Genomic DNA, 18,212 nt, shown 5'->3' with positions numbered 1-18,212 from the left:
AAACTAAAATAACACGTATTTTTTTATCTGCGGAAAACATTTTAGAGGTTGAAACAGCCCCACAAAGACAGGGGTCTAAAGTGTCCATTGTATAGTTTTGTGTGTAAAAACCAAATTGATTTCGATCAAAACTACTGGAAAAGTTTCCTCATGATGAAAGATGAATAAGGTAATTTTCTAAAAAATAACTTAGAAATAAACGGGGTGAACCACCCCTGCATATTTTTTAATGTGCTGAAAATTGCTAAATTCATAGGCGAAACATTTTTTAAATATATATTTTTAACTTGAGACAAAATTAAACTTGTGTTTCAATGAACATTTTTTTTTAATTAATAGGGTTAGCCATCCCTAAACACTTTTTATTTTGTGCCCATGATAATACATACTTTCCACATACAAACGAAAATTGGGAAATTCGTTTTATAACGAAGGAAGTAAAAATGAGTCCATCCAAAATGAATAACAAAATTACGCGGAGGTAAACCAACCCGTACATATTTTTTAATGTGCTGAGAATTGCTGGATTCATAGGAGAAAAATTTTTAAAAATATATTTTGCACTTGAGACAAAAACAAAAGAAATTTTTTTAATTCATGGGGGTAGCTACCCCCAAACACTTTTTATTTTGTGTCCATGTTAATGTATAGATTTTGTTTCACATTATTAACCTTTATAATTAAAACTTGTGCGCATTATTTTCAAAGTTTGCTTAATTTTAAGGTATGCGATCTGCTGTAAATAAATTACCTTGGTTCTTTTGCAGGATAAAATTGATCACAGAATGTGTAATAGTAGAATAGATGACAACGAATAATGAATCTTTCATGTCGTTCCTGTTGGAATATTTTTTAAATTTACAATTTTATCAATTTATATATTATCTTTACTTAATATTTTTAAAGATAGGGCTCATTATTCGTTGTCAGCTATTCTATTATTGTTTACATTTACGTTTATGTTTACCTTTAGATGTATTTGGGTTTAGAATTTGGTAGAGCATGGTTCGTGTAAATATAACCGCATGGCTCAAAGAAGAATACAAAATTCCTAAATCGTCGAAACAATTTGTTGAGTCATGAGCCCGCATGTAAAGAATATTGGAATATAAAACTGTTATATTTAAGTGAAAGTTTGATACAGTGAAATTTTGATTAACCTTTATTGACCCAATTTGTCCGTTTTTGTCCGCCAACTTTAAGCACGGACAACTTTGTTAATTGTACTGGAAAAGATCTGAAAATTTGTTGGCGGGTATTTTCAAGTGTGCTCTATCATAATCCGACCCGAAAATTTCGAAAAAACCACCCCTTCCAATCCTATTTTTTTAATTTAAAAAAAGAGACGTGATTATTTAAGATAATTTTTTTATCACATTTTCGATGCGAGAGAGGCCTTGACAATGGCTGAAATTACAAAAACTCCGGCTTAAAATGTCCAAATAATAAAATTATACACACAGAAAATTCATTTTACGCCAACCCCTAAAATGACATATTTACGAAAAACCGCTATTTTACGGGTTTTTCTTCAAATAAAAATGAAGTTTTAATAAATGAATATAAAATAACAAAAAAAACGACAAAGGTTCTTTATAAACGTTTACATCCACGCCATAAGAACTTTAAACATTTTTATTGAAGAAATGGCTAAAGACGTTCCATACGCAAGCATATACAAAAATTTCGAACATGTTTATCAAAAAATCATTAAAATAAAATTCTACATGAATCAAATTCTACAGATTTTCAAAATTTCAACCTAACTCAACTTTTACTTATTTTTAGAACTAACTAACAAATGGGATTTCTGTAAATAATTTTTTTATTAAAAATTATTAATATTTCTTCAGTGGAAAATTTATCAACATTGTTTCATTAATTTAGTTATTTTTTAAATCTTTTAAATCAAAGTTATTACTTGAATAGTACTGATAAATAAATTATTAATTAGTTATTAATTATTACTGATAAATATTCCACTAGACCAACAATAATAATTTTTATTTTTAAAAAATCGAAACGAAATTATTTAAACGAATTCCTTGTGTTTAAAGAATTGAAAATGAATGACCTAATTTTTATAAATATTTCACTAGGCCAATAGTAATCATTTTTAGGGAAAAAACGAATTAAAAAGAAATGACTTAAACAAATTCCATTTGTGTAAACAATTAAAGATTAATTAAACAATGTTATTAAATATTCAACTAGACTAACAGTAATAATTTTAAGGAAAAAAATACATTTTCGAAAAAAAATATTTAAACAAATTCCATTTCTTTAAATAATTAAAAATTAATTAACCAATGATAATAAATATTCCATTAGACCAATATTGATAGTTTCAAGTAAAAGAAGACCAGAATACAGTGCTAAAAATGTCGATTTCATGAAGAATTGAAAATTTTTGTTTCTAAGGGTAGTTTTCAGGTACTCGTGGGGGTGTGTTAGGGGTGTCAAACCCATATATATGGTACATGAAATTCTTCGTTGGATAATTCTCTATAGGCCCCTGTACTTTCTTGTCACATTTTTTCAAACCCTAAAAAATTATTCCAAAAACTCAAAAAAGTGATTTCCCTCATGCATTTTACATGGGAAACTTCAAGTCAAAACCGGTACATGTTAAAATCGAAAAATAAAAAAAAAATAAAAAATTAGGGATTTTCTTTTTTTGGATTTGGAATGAAATTGGGGGGATGGTTGCCCTCTAAAAAATAAAAGCCTCTTTGAGCCACCCTAATGGACACTCATAATTGTAATCAATCTCACCAATACTCGCGAGAGAGTGAATACCATCAAGAAAATAAAAGTTTTTATAACCCAAAATTGCGATAAAAATCGTTTATTTAGAAACACTGTCAATAGTATGGTTTATAGCTATAATCGATTAAAAGCTATGGAAATTTTACTACAGGACATTATGGGAAAAGTGAATTCAAAAGAGTTGTGACCAATTTTGTTGAAAACATTTCAAAAACAATTTTCAGGAGATTGTCCCAAACAATAAGAAAATCAAACTAATTCTCGATAGCTCCTCGCAAGGTATTGCTACCTTTTTTTTATTGCTACCTTAAACATCTTTATCGCCGAAATGAGTGAAGACTTAGGAACCACTTTAAAAGCAATTACAATGGCTATTCAAGAATCTGAAAATCAGCGTAAGACAAGATATCATTTCGAAGGGCAAGAAATCAATTATCAAAGGATATTAGACTCAGCACATATCAATATAACAAGAAAAGACTCTTTAATATAAATTATGAAATTACTAATATCAAAAAAAGACATTCTAACCATCGAAAGAGTAATACCTCTTCCTAATAAACGAAAAGACAGGACTTTCAGAAGTATATCATATTATATCACAAATATCTTCCTACCAAAAGGTATATTTATGTGCCTACCGATAAAGAAAGTCTAAGCAAATGTAAATCAGTAGAAGGAATTAAAGTATGTAAGAGACAGCAACCTAGACACATCAGACATAACTTTAATAAAAAATAAAATGATTTTATTTCCATAAATGATCGACTCAAATACATTACGGAACAGACACTTTAGTTTAGATAACGCCAAAAGTATTTTAGAAACAATTTTAAGTGATCACCGAGTACGAACATGGAAATAAAATGCTTTAGAATGGTTACGATATTTAGGATACACATCTTTCGTTATAATTACTTTCTTAACTCTGCATAAAATTGGATTATTTAACGCTATAATCGATCTTGATAAACATCTAATAGGTATCTGCAATACTAATTATAGTTTCGGAAACAAAGCTAATACTGCCCCTGGCGGACCGAAGGAACCGAATGGAGCCTCTACAAAGTACCCGTAAAGACCCTATTCGGTTCCTTTTTTAAAAACTCGAAAAAACAGCAAAATCAACTTTTAAACAGTTGAAATTCGGATTCTACGTTAAAATTCCCTATAGAAGGTCACGGAATAACGCCTGTTGTCTGCTACTTACAGGCGATGCGTTTGAAGTCAGGCGTTATACGTCTTATATTTTTTTAAACTTTTTACCGTTGCAAAAAAAAACTATTGCGATTATTCCGTGACCTTTTCTAAGGAATTTTAACGTCGAATCCGAATTTCAACCATTTAAAAGTTGATTTTGCTGTTTTTTTTTTCCGAGTTTTTTAGAAAGGAACCGAATGGGGATCCAATGTGGTCTTTACGGGTACTTTGTAGAGGCTCCATTCGGTTCCTTCGGTCCGCCAAGGTGTACACCGACAAGAGGCAGTTCCCATGCTTAATATTGATATTTCTATAGCAAAAATAGTCACACGTATAGATCTCATTTAGATAAGCGGCCTATATATCATAATGCATCAGGCCCACTAAGTTAGTTTTAATCTCAACTTCATGTTTTATAACTATACCTAAATAAAGGCACGTGATATCTCGCTAGATATATCACATCTTTTTAAAAACGTTAGGGGGACCATCCGTCCGGATTTTCCCGGGCATTTCCTCATTTTAGGCCTTGTGTGACTTGTCCTACAGGATTTTTTACATTGTCCGAATTTTTCCAGTCATACATTTTTATTTTTCAATCAACTTTTGGACCTTTTTGACACAATATTATCATCCAATACCATCTAACGATTTCTGCATCAATTTAAAAGATAAAGTACTATAAAACATTCCTACTATACCTTGTCCTGTTTTTCAAACTTTTTTGTCCTACTTTGTTATGTTGTTCAAACTTTTATGTCCTACTTTTTTTCCTTTTGTAAATAAATTTTTGTCCTCATTTTTCAAAGCTTTTTGTCCTACTTTTTGAGAATTAATTATGATCACCCTAAAAAACGTATTCTAGCCTTTTTCACTATAATAAGCTTTCTGGCAGAAAATATTTTCTATTAAAAGGTTATTGTAATTTGTTAATATTATGTGTATACTTATCTTTGATACAAGCTGATGAGCCGATCGGACCATTTGATGATCAAACTTCCGTGTCCAGGAGTAGCAAGATTCCATTTTCAGTTAATTTAAAACAGTTAATTTAGAGAAAATAATTTGGTCAGTTAAAAAAAATTCTATAACATCAAAAGAGTGCGCATTAACTATATTTCAATGCAAAATAAGTATACTACATTAAAAATCTTAATTCGTGAAAACTGAGTCACCAATTTGATTTAATTACATTTTCTATCTACAAAAATTAGAGTGAAAAGTTGAAAACTACTAAGAAAAGTTAATAATTAATCAAGAATATTATTAAAGGAAATGAATGGCTTAATATTCAATAATAATGATTTAGAAAATAGAATTTGGTATTTTGATTAATACTGTTTTGAATGAGGATGGCCTTTGACTATCATTAGTTCTATATTCAATATTTATATTTGCTTCAATTAATATCATATACTTTTGGTACGAAATAGAATCCATAGACTGTTAGTCCCACATCTATATAAATTGCATTTAAAACAAAGAAATGTGAAGTTTTCAAAACTTCATGAATAGAGGGGACTGATGACTTAACATCCGAACCGTGCTGAACACGAAGCAGAACAAAACTGAACTAAAAACCGAGCGAATAGCCGTTGTGCACGTACGTGTGCATAACTACGTAGTGTCGCACCTGAGGAGGTTGCTCATATAGAAACACGTGGAAAAGGGTGGGCGTGACTAACTTTTTTAGGCCGCATTTAAAAAATGTCCATAGTTTCCCAGAAATATTTTTTAATCAGTGTCCATAAAAAAGCTTCTCAAATTCAACAATTTATAATAAGAAAACTTTACAAAATCCAGAATTTCAGATTATGTTAATTTATTATTTTATTAGAGAAACTATTTAAATTAAAATACAATTAAAGTAATCAAAATTTAAAAACTCCAAGTTGAAATTATTAAATCGAAAAATAAGCTGCAATTGGAAAGTTAAAAAAACAGTTAAACAAATAAACATTTGAAATTTTGAAGAAATTTTTATTATTAATAGTAGTAATATATCGCAATTTCGATTCAATCTTCGTCATAATTGCCCATTTTGAATTATTTTGATGAAGACTAAAATTATAATTTTTTCTACAAAGCGACAGGAAAAATATCAAGTAACTAATGTTAAATAAACGATTAGGTACAGAATTTACAATTTTATTGACATCGCGCATAAATTTATCTTTTAAAATTATTTCTTTAATAAATAAGAAAGTCTTTTTTTTTACAGAAAACATCCGCGATCATCTGAAATTATTAATATAATCCTAACATAAAATATTGTTTTAAACTAGAAGCTTCACAACCTTAGGATTTCTAAATGAAGCCTTTAGCCTTCAAAGTTGAACAATGGTTAATCTAAGGTTTTCAGAACTAAACCAAGAAGAAAATCATTCCAATCATTTTAAGTGTTAAAAATTTTTTATGTTTAGTTTATCAATTATAAGTTCAAATGTTCAATACTGTAAACAATTTTAAATTTGATACTTCAAAAATGAAATAATTTTTGTATAAGGCATTTAAAATTACCTACTACCATATACAATTTATTAATTTACTTTTATTATTATACGGTTAAATATTAAATTATTTTAATCTGTAAACCTTCAAAATTGAATTAGCTTAGAAGTGTGCAGAATTAAATAATTTAAAATACAAAACACTCGAAATTAAAAAATTAAAACGTTTCAACTTATATTATACATTATTTTTTAAATTATGAAATCCGATATTGTCTACAATTATTGATGCTTTATCAGGTTTTAGTTTATCAAGAAGATGTATACTAGGGTGGTCCAAAAAAACGCTTTTCGAGCGTCAAGGCAAGACAACCCACCAAAAGTTTCCATTTTCCGGAGAAAGAATATCCGTAATTATTTTTGGTTGAAATTCGAATATTAACACGTGCCACCGGGTACTAAAAAATCCCCAAAATGACCCAAAAATAAAAATACTACAGTTTTACGTATTACCGTTACTTTTTAGCAATTTCCTTCGTCTTTTTCATACAAGTAATTACTAATGGACAATCTGAATATTTACCCTAACTTTCAAAACAATTTTCAATTGTTTAAACAAATGTGAATTATTTAAACAATTATTTATCCCCAAATAGTGTAAAGAAAAGAATCGTATTTTCTGATTAAAATGTAATTGTTTGTCATTGTTTGCAGCAGTAAATTTTTGTAAAACCATTATGTAATTATTTAAATAACTATTTATTGTCTATTTTCACAATTTATAATCATAGAGCAAGATATAAACTTTCTTTTTAAATTAGAAGCCTATGCTAAGTTTTGTTAAATAATTATATAGTTTATTGTAAATTTCTCTTAATTTTTAATAAACTTTATATTTCTTTAAAAAATCCTTATTTGCTCCAGCAGTTTTTTTCCATAGCGAAAAAATCGAAATTATGTAATTATTGAACAAAAAGTAGCATAGGACACCATTTTAAAAAAAAGTGGACATCTCTATCTCAATTTTTAGAAATTTTGAAAATAAACAATAATTAATTGTTTAAATAATTACATGTTTTTAGACAAATTTACTACTCCAAAGAATGACAAAATATTGCATTTAAATCGGAAAATAAGATTATCTTTGTACATTTTTAGGGAATAAATAACTGTTTAAATAATTTACATTTATTTAAACAATTGAAAAAATGTAGTTTTTTATTTTTGGGTCATATTTGTGGCGTTGCAGTGAATTTTCAGACCATCCTAGTCTGTACCCTACCTGCAAAAACTGGAAACGCCAGGGATTTTTTTTTAATCTTTTTAATGTAAAATTAATCTTATTGGTTTAAAACTTATCTTGTTGATTAAAAATACAACCATTTAAGAAAAATGTGTTCTCTTTATGTACTATAGAATCTTTCTTATACAATTAGCTAAAAATTCATCTGTTTTTAATTAAAAATTAAAATCTCTATTAGTTTTAATATAAAATAATAAATTTTTTTTTTACAATTCAACTTTTTTAAATGAAAATTTAATCACTTAGTTGAAAGGTAAACTCTTTTGTCAAAAAAATGATTTTTTTACTGAATAATCAACTATTCCATTTTTTTATTTGAAAACTAATCTTTTTTACTTCCAAATTCAACTATGTGATTGAAAATTTGACTTTTTTAGATAATAATTAAACTATTTCGTTGAAAATGGATGTATTTTGTTGAAAATTTGTCATTTTTGGGTAGAAAACGAATCTTTTTGTTTGAAAACTGACCTTGTTTTAAAATGAATTTTTGTTGTTGAAAATTAATATATTCTACTTAAATATTCATAATTATAGTTAAGAATTCCACTAATTCATTGAAAAAATTGGGTTTCAACCAAAAATGGAATACTTATATTTCCAGTTTAAAAAATTAATTTTCTACAAAAAGCAAATTTTCAACCAAAGTGACGAACTTTCAATTAAAATTATGAAAATTCAATTGGAATAGATGAATTTTAAACCAAAAACAATAATTTTTAAATAAAAAGATGAATTTCTTACCAAAAAGTTTCATAACTTTTGTAGAGGATTTTAAAAAAGAAGTAAAAAATTAATTTTTTAAATCGGAAATTTAATTATTACATTTTGGTTAGAAACTGATATATTTTATTTCAAAATTCAACTGTATCCATATTCCGTATCAATTGTTTGAAACATTTCAAAATATTTGAATGGCTCTGTACTATGAAAAATTATACCTGGAAAAATCTGCAAAAATGATTGAATTCTTGACATAAATTTTGAAAAACTGTAGCAAAATAGCGGCATGAAATTTATGAAATAATCTAAAATGTCATCGAATTTGCAAATTACTTTGTTAAACAAATATTTGTAAAAAAAATAAAATTTTTAAACATAAGGTCCGATAAAAATGTTCAATTTCTTCAAAACACGAATAATCAAAGTTCGACAATGGTTTTGGAAGGAAAATTGAAAAAATAGGGTCGTCGAAAAAAATGTCAAATAGTGTCAACAGTGAGAACAACAGATTCAGGGCTCGGGGACATACCAGTCATACCTAGCTTAAACCAGTTTTAACTGAAATGAGCTTTGCCTGTTCACGTTGCCTGGAAATTTTATTTTGGAGATCTTCTCAGAGCTAAAATCCTATGTGATATTTTGTTGGCCTAAACCTTGTCATTTGGTGACAATTAAAAAAGAAAGTAGCCCAAATTTCTGTCAAGGCAAAAAAAAACAATATCCCAACACTAATAGTTTAGAAGATATGGCCTATAAAAGTGATCTTTCAGTGAAATTTTGTTTCTAAAAAATTTTAGTTTTTGTGAAATACCTTTTCCCCTATGGATTCTACATGAAAATCGATTTATGATAAATGAAAGCAGGTTATATTATCTACAAAACCAAAAAAGAACTTTGCTCTAGATCTAATATTACGTCAATTAGAGCAATTCAAAGTTGACACATTTTTAATATACTATGCTGAAAAATTGTAAATCATTTAGATATATAAATTATTAATAGTTTATTAATTAATAATTATAATTATTATCATAAGAAAACTTATTATTATACTCAATCTTATTGATTTAGGGCTTATCTTTTTGATTGAAAATTCTTCTTCTTATTATTATACGACTCATTTTAATAATATATATTATTATTAGTATATTATTATTATAAAATAAGACTTATTGTAAGAAAACAAATTATATTAAAAACTTAAACCTTAATAATTAATTAAATTAAAAATATTTATATTATTTAAATTTGGATGGATTTTTAACTAAAATGATGGAATATTCAACTGAAATAATTACATTTTCAGTAAAAAATTATTTTCGATAACTATATTCAACTATAATATATTAATTATTATTTTATATACTATTCTACACCTTAGTTACACATTAAACAATTGATTAAAAATAAATTTAGTGTCTAATATAGTGCAATAAAAATGTGTCAACTTGGAATGGCTCTAATTGTGGTAATATTAGAGTTAGAGCAAAGTTTTTTTTTGGTTTTGTATAGATAATTTAAACTGCTTTAATTTATTATGAAACAATTTTCATGTAGAATCCACAGAGAAAAAGGTATTTCAAAGTAACTAAATTTTTCAAAAAATCAATTTAACAGGCTATATCTTCTAAACTAGTAATGCTAGAACATTGATTTTGGATGAAAATTAAAAAATGTACAGCACTTCTGTATGATCACTTTTTTCGAGATCTAAAAATTCTATGTACGGATATTCGTATTACTTCTTCAGTGGAAAATTTATCAACATTGTTTCATTAATTTAGTTTTTTTTTAAATCTTTTAAATCAAAGTTATTATTTGAATAGTACTGATAAATAAATTATTAATTAGTTATTAATTATTACTGATAAATATTCCACTAGACCAACAATAATAATTTTTATTTTTAAAAAATCAAAACGAAATTATTTAAACGAATTCCTTTTGTTTAAAGAATTGAAAATGAATGACCTAATTTTTATAAATATTTCACTAGACCAATAGTAATCATTTTTAGAGAAAAAACGAATTAAAAAGAAATGACTTAAACAAATTCCATTTGTTTAAACAATTAAATATTAATTAAACAATGTTATTAAATATTCAACTAGACTAACAGTAATAATTTTAAGGAAAAAAATACATTTTCGAAAAAAAATATTTAAACAAATTCCATTTCTTTAAATAATTAAAAATTAATTAACCAATGATAATAAATATTCCATTAGACCAATATTGATAGTTTCAAGTAAAAAAAGACCAGAATACAGTGCTCAAAATGTCGATTTCATGAAGAATTGAAAACTTTTGTTTCTAAGGGTAGTTTTCAGGTACTCGTGGGGGTGTGTTAGGGGTGTCAAACCCATATATATGGTACATGAAATTCTTCGTTGGATAATTCTCTACAGGCCCCTGTACTTTCTTGTCACATTTTTTCAAACCCTAAAAAATTATTCCAAAAACTCAAAAAAGTCTTTAACAGACTATCTTCTAAACTAGTAATGCTAGAACATTGATTTTGGATGAAAATTAAAAAATGTACAGCACTTCTTTATGATCACTATTTTCGAGATCTAAAAATTCTATGTACGGATATTCGTATTACTTCGAAACTCGAACAATTTATTCTTGCGATTTTTTTCGATAAAGGGAAAATTAACAGAGTTATAGCATTTTCAAAATTAAAAAATTAAAAATAAACGAAAATGAACATTTTAAACCACACAACGCACGATATGAAAAAGTTAAGAGAACAAAAACGTTACTGTTTGAAAGTTCTACAAGATTATCGTAACTGTTTGATTTTTTGGGAAAATCGTAAAAAAAATAATGAAAAATCAATTCTATTTTGCCTTAAAACTATGCAAAATACGAAAAAATATGGATTGACCAAAAATATGCAGGCAAAAAAGATCTGCAAATTTGTTTTTTGTAATTTTTTTATAGGACACGTAATTTTTTTTTATTCGTAAAAAAATAAATTTAGAATTGGAAAAATTAAATTTTTTGAAAAACGATACAAGGTAAGAAAAAAATATTAATAGACAAAAGTTGTTCAGCGAAAAAAGATCGACAAATTTAATAAGAATAATGTTTAGATAGGACGAGTAGATTTTCTTTGATTCGTAAACAGTAAATTCATAAATAAAGAAAATTAAATTTTTGGAAAAACGACACTTGAGACGAAAAAAAACACAATACATTTGATAGAAAAGTGTTATTAAAATGTAGAAAAGTTCACATTTTGGATAAAGTCGAGTGCGAAGAACAAGACACGTGATGAGAATGTGTTTGTTAAAACCGAAAGAGCTTTAACAAAAGAGAATTTACAATCACCAAATTACAGTTGTCGATGCTTCGGCCTTTAATTTTAAAAAGTCTGTACACAAATTTGGGGGAAATAATAAGACCGAGCACGAAACGCGAGATAAAAAACTTGTATTAAAAATTCATCTTTTTAGGTTGAAAATTAAACTCGTTTTGTGTTGAAAATTCAGATTTTCGGGATGAAAATTCAACTACATTGTAAAAGAATCGGTTTTCTGAATTGAAAATAATGCATTCCTCAATAAAAATTTAACTATTCTTTGTTTTTGGTTAAAAAGTGATTTATTTAAACTAAAAATTGAACTTTTGGTTAGAAATTTCGTTTTTTTTTCATAGAAAATTAATCTTCTTGGTTGAAAATTCAATTATTTGGGTGCAAAATCGTCTTTTTTGGTTAAAAAAGCAACTGTTTCGTTACAAATTAATCTATTTTGGTTAAGGATTCATCTATGTTGTTGAAAATTAGTCTTTTTCAGATTCAAAAGTTAATTTATTGGATAAAAGTGAACGATTATCTTCAAATTTTTGTATGAAGATTGGTAATCTTAGCAGAAAATTGAACCACTTTGTTGAAACTTACCTTTTTTGGGGTAAAAATAAATTTTTTTAACTTAAAATTGAACTGTTTGGTTGATAGAAAATTACCATGAAAATTAGTTTCTTTAAAAAAATGTAACTATTCCATTTTTGGTTAAATATTAATTTTTTTAGTCAGAAATTTAACTATTTGGTTGACAAAAATATGTAGTTTGTTGAAAATTTCTCTTTTTGGTAGAAAATTCAACTATTTGGTTAAGAGTTCACGTATTTTGTTGAAAATTTTGTTGGTTGACAACTGATGTTATAACTTAAAATTTAAGTATGTGATTGAAAATAAACTATTTTGTTAGGATTGCTTATTTGCCGGGTAAAAAATTTAACGTTTTTGTACAGAAAACATGTCTTTTTGTTCTATCTAAATAAATTCAGGGAAAAATATAATCGGTAAAAATGGGTTTATGGCCCCAATAAAAATAGTAATTAAAATACCACAACTTCCAAGTATGTTCAAATTATATATTTATATAATCCTAATCCAGAAGAATTAGAAACCCAGAACTAAAATATTTTCAATAAAAAACGAAAACTTTGAAATTTTAAATTTCGAAGTACAAGACAATAATATTCATTTTTACGGCGCCGACAAAAAATGTTTGTATTAACGCAAAAACACATGCCAAACCCTTAAAACCTTATTATATAAAATGGACTTAAAGTCAAACGCAAAAAAAAATGATAAAAAAGCATTAAAAAATATCCGTCGAAAATCTTATAACTAGTACCTAAAATTAGATAACAAATGATCAGGTCTTTGGTTTACCTTCGACGGAAAAAATTACATAGCATTAAGAAACTCACAAGATATTAAGCATATAAAAATTTAAAAACAGTACAATCTAAAATATTTTTAAAAAACTACAATTCGTACTCATAGTTTAAAACTTGGCGTCTAAATTCTATTAATGCTTTTGAACGGTTAATAATTTCTTATTTCGAATATCACCAATGCGTTCATTGCATTTTGTTGAATTTTGAATTGAGAAAAAGAATAATAAACTAGAAATCCATAAATTACCGATCTTAAGAATATCAAATTTTAAGAACTATATAATCCAAAATATATCTAAAAACTAACATTTATACTTACAGTTTTACATGCTACATTTTTGGAATTGAATTTTGGTTAGAAATTGTACCCAAAAAAGGAGTCCATCTTAATAAAAAATTTTTACTCATTCTCGCTATATCTCCTGATATAAATTGGCTCCTTCGATCCATTCTGGGACAGCACAATCTTCTTTTTCTTTTTCAGAACTAAAATTATGAAAAAACAAAATCAGCTTCGTAATTATTATTATTAATAATAATAATAACTAATAAACCTTCATCATTTTCCGTTAACAGTGATGTTTTTGTGTTTTAACTCGCTTGGAAGTCTTTTATCTTGAAATTAAAAAATATTCATTCAGAATTAAATTATATAAATTTTGATTGTGTTCTAAATTGGAAATTTTAAATGCCTTTAGAATTTAAAATTTTCATATTTGAAGGGATCAAAATTCTACAGTTTGAAACTGTAATCATAGCAATCGTATTTTTACCCTAGTAAATTTGTTACAATTGTTAAAATTGCCAAATAAATACATTTTTAAATAAATACTTAAATTTTCTACTAAAAAATATCAATTTTTAACAAAAAATGGAATAGTTAAACTTTCAGTTTAAAATATTATAATTTTCAACAAACAAAAAATGGATTTTCAATAAAATGGTTAGACTTTCAACCTAACTGATGAATTTTCAACTTAAATGATGAATATTCAACTGAAATAGTTGAATTATCAAAAAAATTTTATTTGATTAAAAAAGATAAGTTGACAAATAAAACTTAAATAACTACATTTTTTAATTAAAAAAGAAATGTTCAGCCAAACAGATGTATTTTCAACTAAGACTATGGAATATTCAATTGGAATAAGTTAAATTTGCAGTTAAAAATTACTTTTCACAATAACAAATAACTTAAAAAAATAGTTACATTTTCAAACAATGTGATGAATTTTTACTCAAATGATGAATTTTTGACAAAAATAATTTAAATTAGTCCAAAAATATAAATTTTTAGTCAAGAAGTTTTATTTTTACTAAAAAAGACGAATAATTTTCAAGCAAAAATTGAATGATTACATTTTTAATCAAACAATGAATGCTTAGCCAAAGAGATGAATTTTTAACTAAAATTATGGAATATTCAACTGGAATAATAGTTACATTTCAAGTTTAAAAAAAAAATCCTTTTTATCCAAAGAAAAAACAAGTTTTCAATTACATAGATAATTTTTTAACCAAAGAAATTAATTTTTAAATAAAAATATGAATCTTAAAACAAAAAAATTAATTTTTAACAAAAGAGTTTAACTTCAAACCGCGTAATTTTATTTCCAACCTAAAACATAAATTTGCAACTAAGATCATAAATATTTAACTGAAATAATTTAATTTACAACAGAAAAAAGAATTTTGAAACAAGAAGATTAACTTTCAAAGAAATAGATGATTCTCTAACAAAAAATTGATTTTTTAACAAAATATGTGGATTTTCATCGAGTAATTGAATTTTAAATTAAAAAAGATAATTTTTCACCCAGATCGGCAAAAAAAAAGGAAGAAGAAAATAGTTTCTCTTACCAAGAACGCATGCGAAAGACCAAGCCGCAGTTTCTGTATTCTCCGATTCCGGAGGAATAATTTCTTCCAAAGTGATGGATTCCCTGTCTCCCAAAGTCAGGCATTCGAGTATCTTTGCGAGAATCGTGTCCTCCGTTATTCCCAAAGGTCCACTTTCAGGCCTATGCAAAATATTTAAAGTCATATTTGCCGACATTAAAATAAAAAAATGCAAACATTTGAAGCTGAAAGCTATTTTAATTAAAGTATTTAAAATTAAACGAAAAACTAAATTATGTAAATTGGAATTCTCTTGAATTCGCTGGATTTTAAATTGTAACCCTATAAAGTAGAACTAAGATCAACAGAGAAAGTTAATCCAGGTATTATTGAATTTTTAAGCTAAGAAAGGTAATTTTTTAACAAAAATGAAATAGTTAAACTTTTAATTAAAAAAAAAAAAACGATTAAAAACAAAACAATTTTCTACCAAATGTTTGATTTTTTAAACTTGATTATTGTACTTTCAACACAAAACGACAAATTTTTTATACAAAACAATTAAATTATTAAATAAAAAATATGAAATTTTGATTAAAAAAAGTTAATTTTTTACTAACAAAGACGGATTTTCCAACAAAATACAAGAGTTCTCAACCCAAAAGTTGAATTTACAACCAAACTAGATATATTTTCAACAAAAAAAGGAATTTTCTAACCAAATAGTTCAATTTTAATAAAAAGTTGAATTTTGACTTAAAAATGTTAGATATTTAAATTCAACATTGTAACAAACTTCACACATTAGAAGACTGTTTCTCATTTATCACTTCGAATGTTTATGTGCCTTTTGTAAACCGAGTAACGTGACACAAGTTTCTAATAAAATAAACTTTACTTAAATACTGAAATGAGTCCTTTTCATTTTTAAACTTTATTTTCCAATAAAAAAGAGCCATTTTTTACCAAAAATAAAATAGGTAAATTTTCAATTACCAAAGTAATTTTGCAACTAAAAAAAGAGTTTTCAACAAAACAGTTCAATTTCCAACCAAAGAGATGAATTCTCTACCAAACATTTGAACTATTAATAAAATTCAACAATTATCAACCAAAAAATTGAATTTTTAAGCAGGACATTTTTTCATTTTTAAGAAAGTAGTTGAACTTTAAAACATACTCGTTAAATTTTTAAATAAAAAGATTAATTTTCTACTGAAAAAAGGAATTTTTAACAAAACTCAAGAATTCTCAACTAAAAAAGTTGAATTATAAACTTAAAAAGATTAATTTTAAAACAAAAAAGATTTATTTACTACCAAAAATGTCGAATATTTAACAAAATTCAAGAATTCTGAACCAAAAAGTTGGATTCTCAAATTAAAAAGAAGAATTTGAAACAAAACGATTAATTTACTACCAAAAAGTGGAATTTTCAAATAAAAAAATTAATTTTCAAACAAAAAGATTAATTTTCTACAGAAAAAAAAAGAATTTTTAACCAAATTTAGGAATTCTCAACTATAAAGTTGAATTTTCAACTAGAAAAGATGAATCTATAAAAAAAATATTATTTACTACCAAAAAGAAGGATTTTCATTAAAATTCAAGAATTCTTAACCAAAAAGTTGAATTTTCAATTTAAAAAGTTGCATTTATAACAAAAAAGTGGAATTTCCAACTAAAAAAGATGCATGTTTAAACAAAACGATAATTTTCCTACAAAAATGACGAATTTTTAACAAAGTTCAAGAACTCTGAACCAAAAAGTTGGATTTTCAACTGAAAAAATAATTTTTAACAAAGCGATTAGTTTCCTACAAAAATGATGAATTTTTAACAAAATTCAAGAATTTGAAACCAAAAAGTTGAATTTTCAACTGAAAAAGATGAATTTTTAAACAAAACAATTAGTTTCCTACAAAAAGGATGAATTTTTAAACAAAACGATTAGGTTCCTACAAAAAATGACGAATTTTTAACCAAATTCAAGAATTCTGAAACAAAAAGTTGAATTTTCAACTAAAAAAGATGAAATTTCAAACAAAACGATTAATTTCCTACAAAAATGACGAATTATTAACAAAGCTCAAGAATTCTGAACCAAAAAGTTGAATTTTCAACGGGAAAAAAGAATTTTTAATCAAATCCAGGAGTTCTCCGTAAAAAAGTTGAAGTTTCAACTTAAAAAAATAAATTTTTAAACAGAAAGATTTATTTATTAAAAAAAAAGATTAATTTTTAATAAAATTCAAGAATTGTAAACCAAAAATTTGAATATTCAACTAGAAAAGATGAATTTATAAACAAAAATATAAATTTAATACAAAAAGAAGGATTTTCAATTAAATTTAAGAATTTTTAACCAAAAAGTTGAATTTTCAACTAAAAAAGTTGCATTTCCAACTAAAAAAGTGGAATTTTTAAACAAAAAGATTAATTTCCTACCAAAAATGACGAAATTGTAACTAAAAAAGAAGAATTTTGTACAAAAAGATGAATTTACTACCAAAAAAGACGAATTTTTAAATCAAATTCAAGAGTTCTCAACCAAAACATAAAGTTGAAGTTTCAACTTAAAAAAATTAAATTTTTATTTTTTTAAGTTGTTTAATCTTAAACAATACAGTTTTGAAAACTTAATTTATAATGGTTAATTTCATAAGCCTCGTATAATTTACAAATGCGTTAGTAAGAAGTTACTCAATTTTTAAGATATTTCACTTTTTGATTTTAAATTGGCATTTCAATTTGAAAATCGTAAATTAAAAATTGTTTAATTTTGAAATTATCCAATTATCCAGGTTTTATTTTCATGGTACATAAATATACTTAGATATTCAAGGGAAAAAAATTGTAAGTCAATATTGTTAAAATTCTTTAAAAAATTGTTTGAATATAGCGTAAGTATTTAGAATTGTACATTTTTAACATATTAATTTGAAAATGAAAGACAAGAAATTGCTAGACTTAAAAATTAAAATGATCACATTATTACGCCATTAAGCCATTTCCCTTTCGGGGTAGGCGTGACTCACTCGGTGGGGAAGGGAGTAATGTGAGGAAGGGATATAGAATTTTTATATTTATCCAGAATTCTCGTAATATTTATTTAAATAACACGTTCGTTACGCAACACTGCTCCGACCCAGGTTGCTGATCAATCTCTCTAGCAATCACTCCAAATGAAGATCCACACAAAGTCGTCATGTAAGGTTCCCCACTTGGGTCCA

General features: G+C 25.7%; 1 protein-coding gene across 2 annotated transcripts in view; it reads right to left on the bottom strand.

Moving 5' to 3' along the window:
• Positions 1 to 13,401: 13,401 nt before the first annotated feature.
• Positions 13,402 to 18,212, bottom strand: part of LOC117172570 (titin-like) — a 31,409-nt gene continuing 26,598 nt past the window's right edge. For both annotated transcript variants that reach the window (XM_033360642.1, XM_033360650.1), the window contains exons 7-8: positions 15,001 to 15,161; positions 13,402 to 13,626 (exon numbers count right to left, since the gene is read on the bottom strand). In XM_033360642.1, the coding sequence (XP_033216533.1) occupies positions 13,541 to 13,626; positions 15,001 to 15,161 (247 nt within the window). In that variant the 3' untranslated portion in view covers positions 13,402 to 13,540. The remainder of the gene's footprint in view (positions 13,627 to 15,000; positions 15,162 to 18,212) is intronic.

This window comes from Belonocnema kinseyi, chromosome 1 (genome assembly GCF_010883055.1).
Source record: "Belonocnema kinseyi isolate 2016_QV_RU_SX_M_011 chromosome 1, B_treatae_v1, whole genome shotgun sequence".
Classification (NCBI taxonomy): Eukaryota; Metazoa; Arthropoda; class Insecta; order Hymenoptera; family Cynipidae; genus Belonocnema; species Belonocnema kinseyi.
Note: the sequence above shows the minus strand (reverse complement) of the source record. Positions and strands in the feature narration are given on the sequence as shown.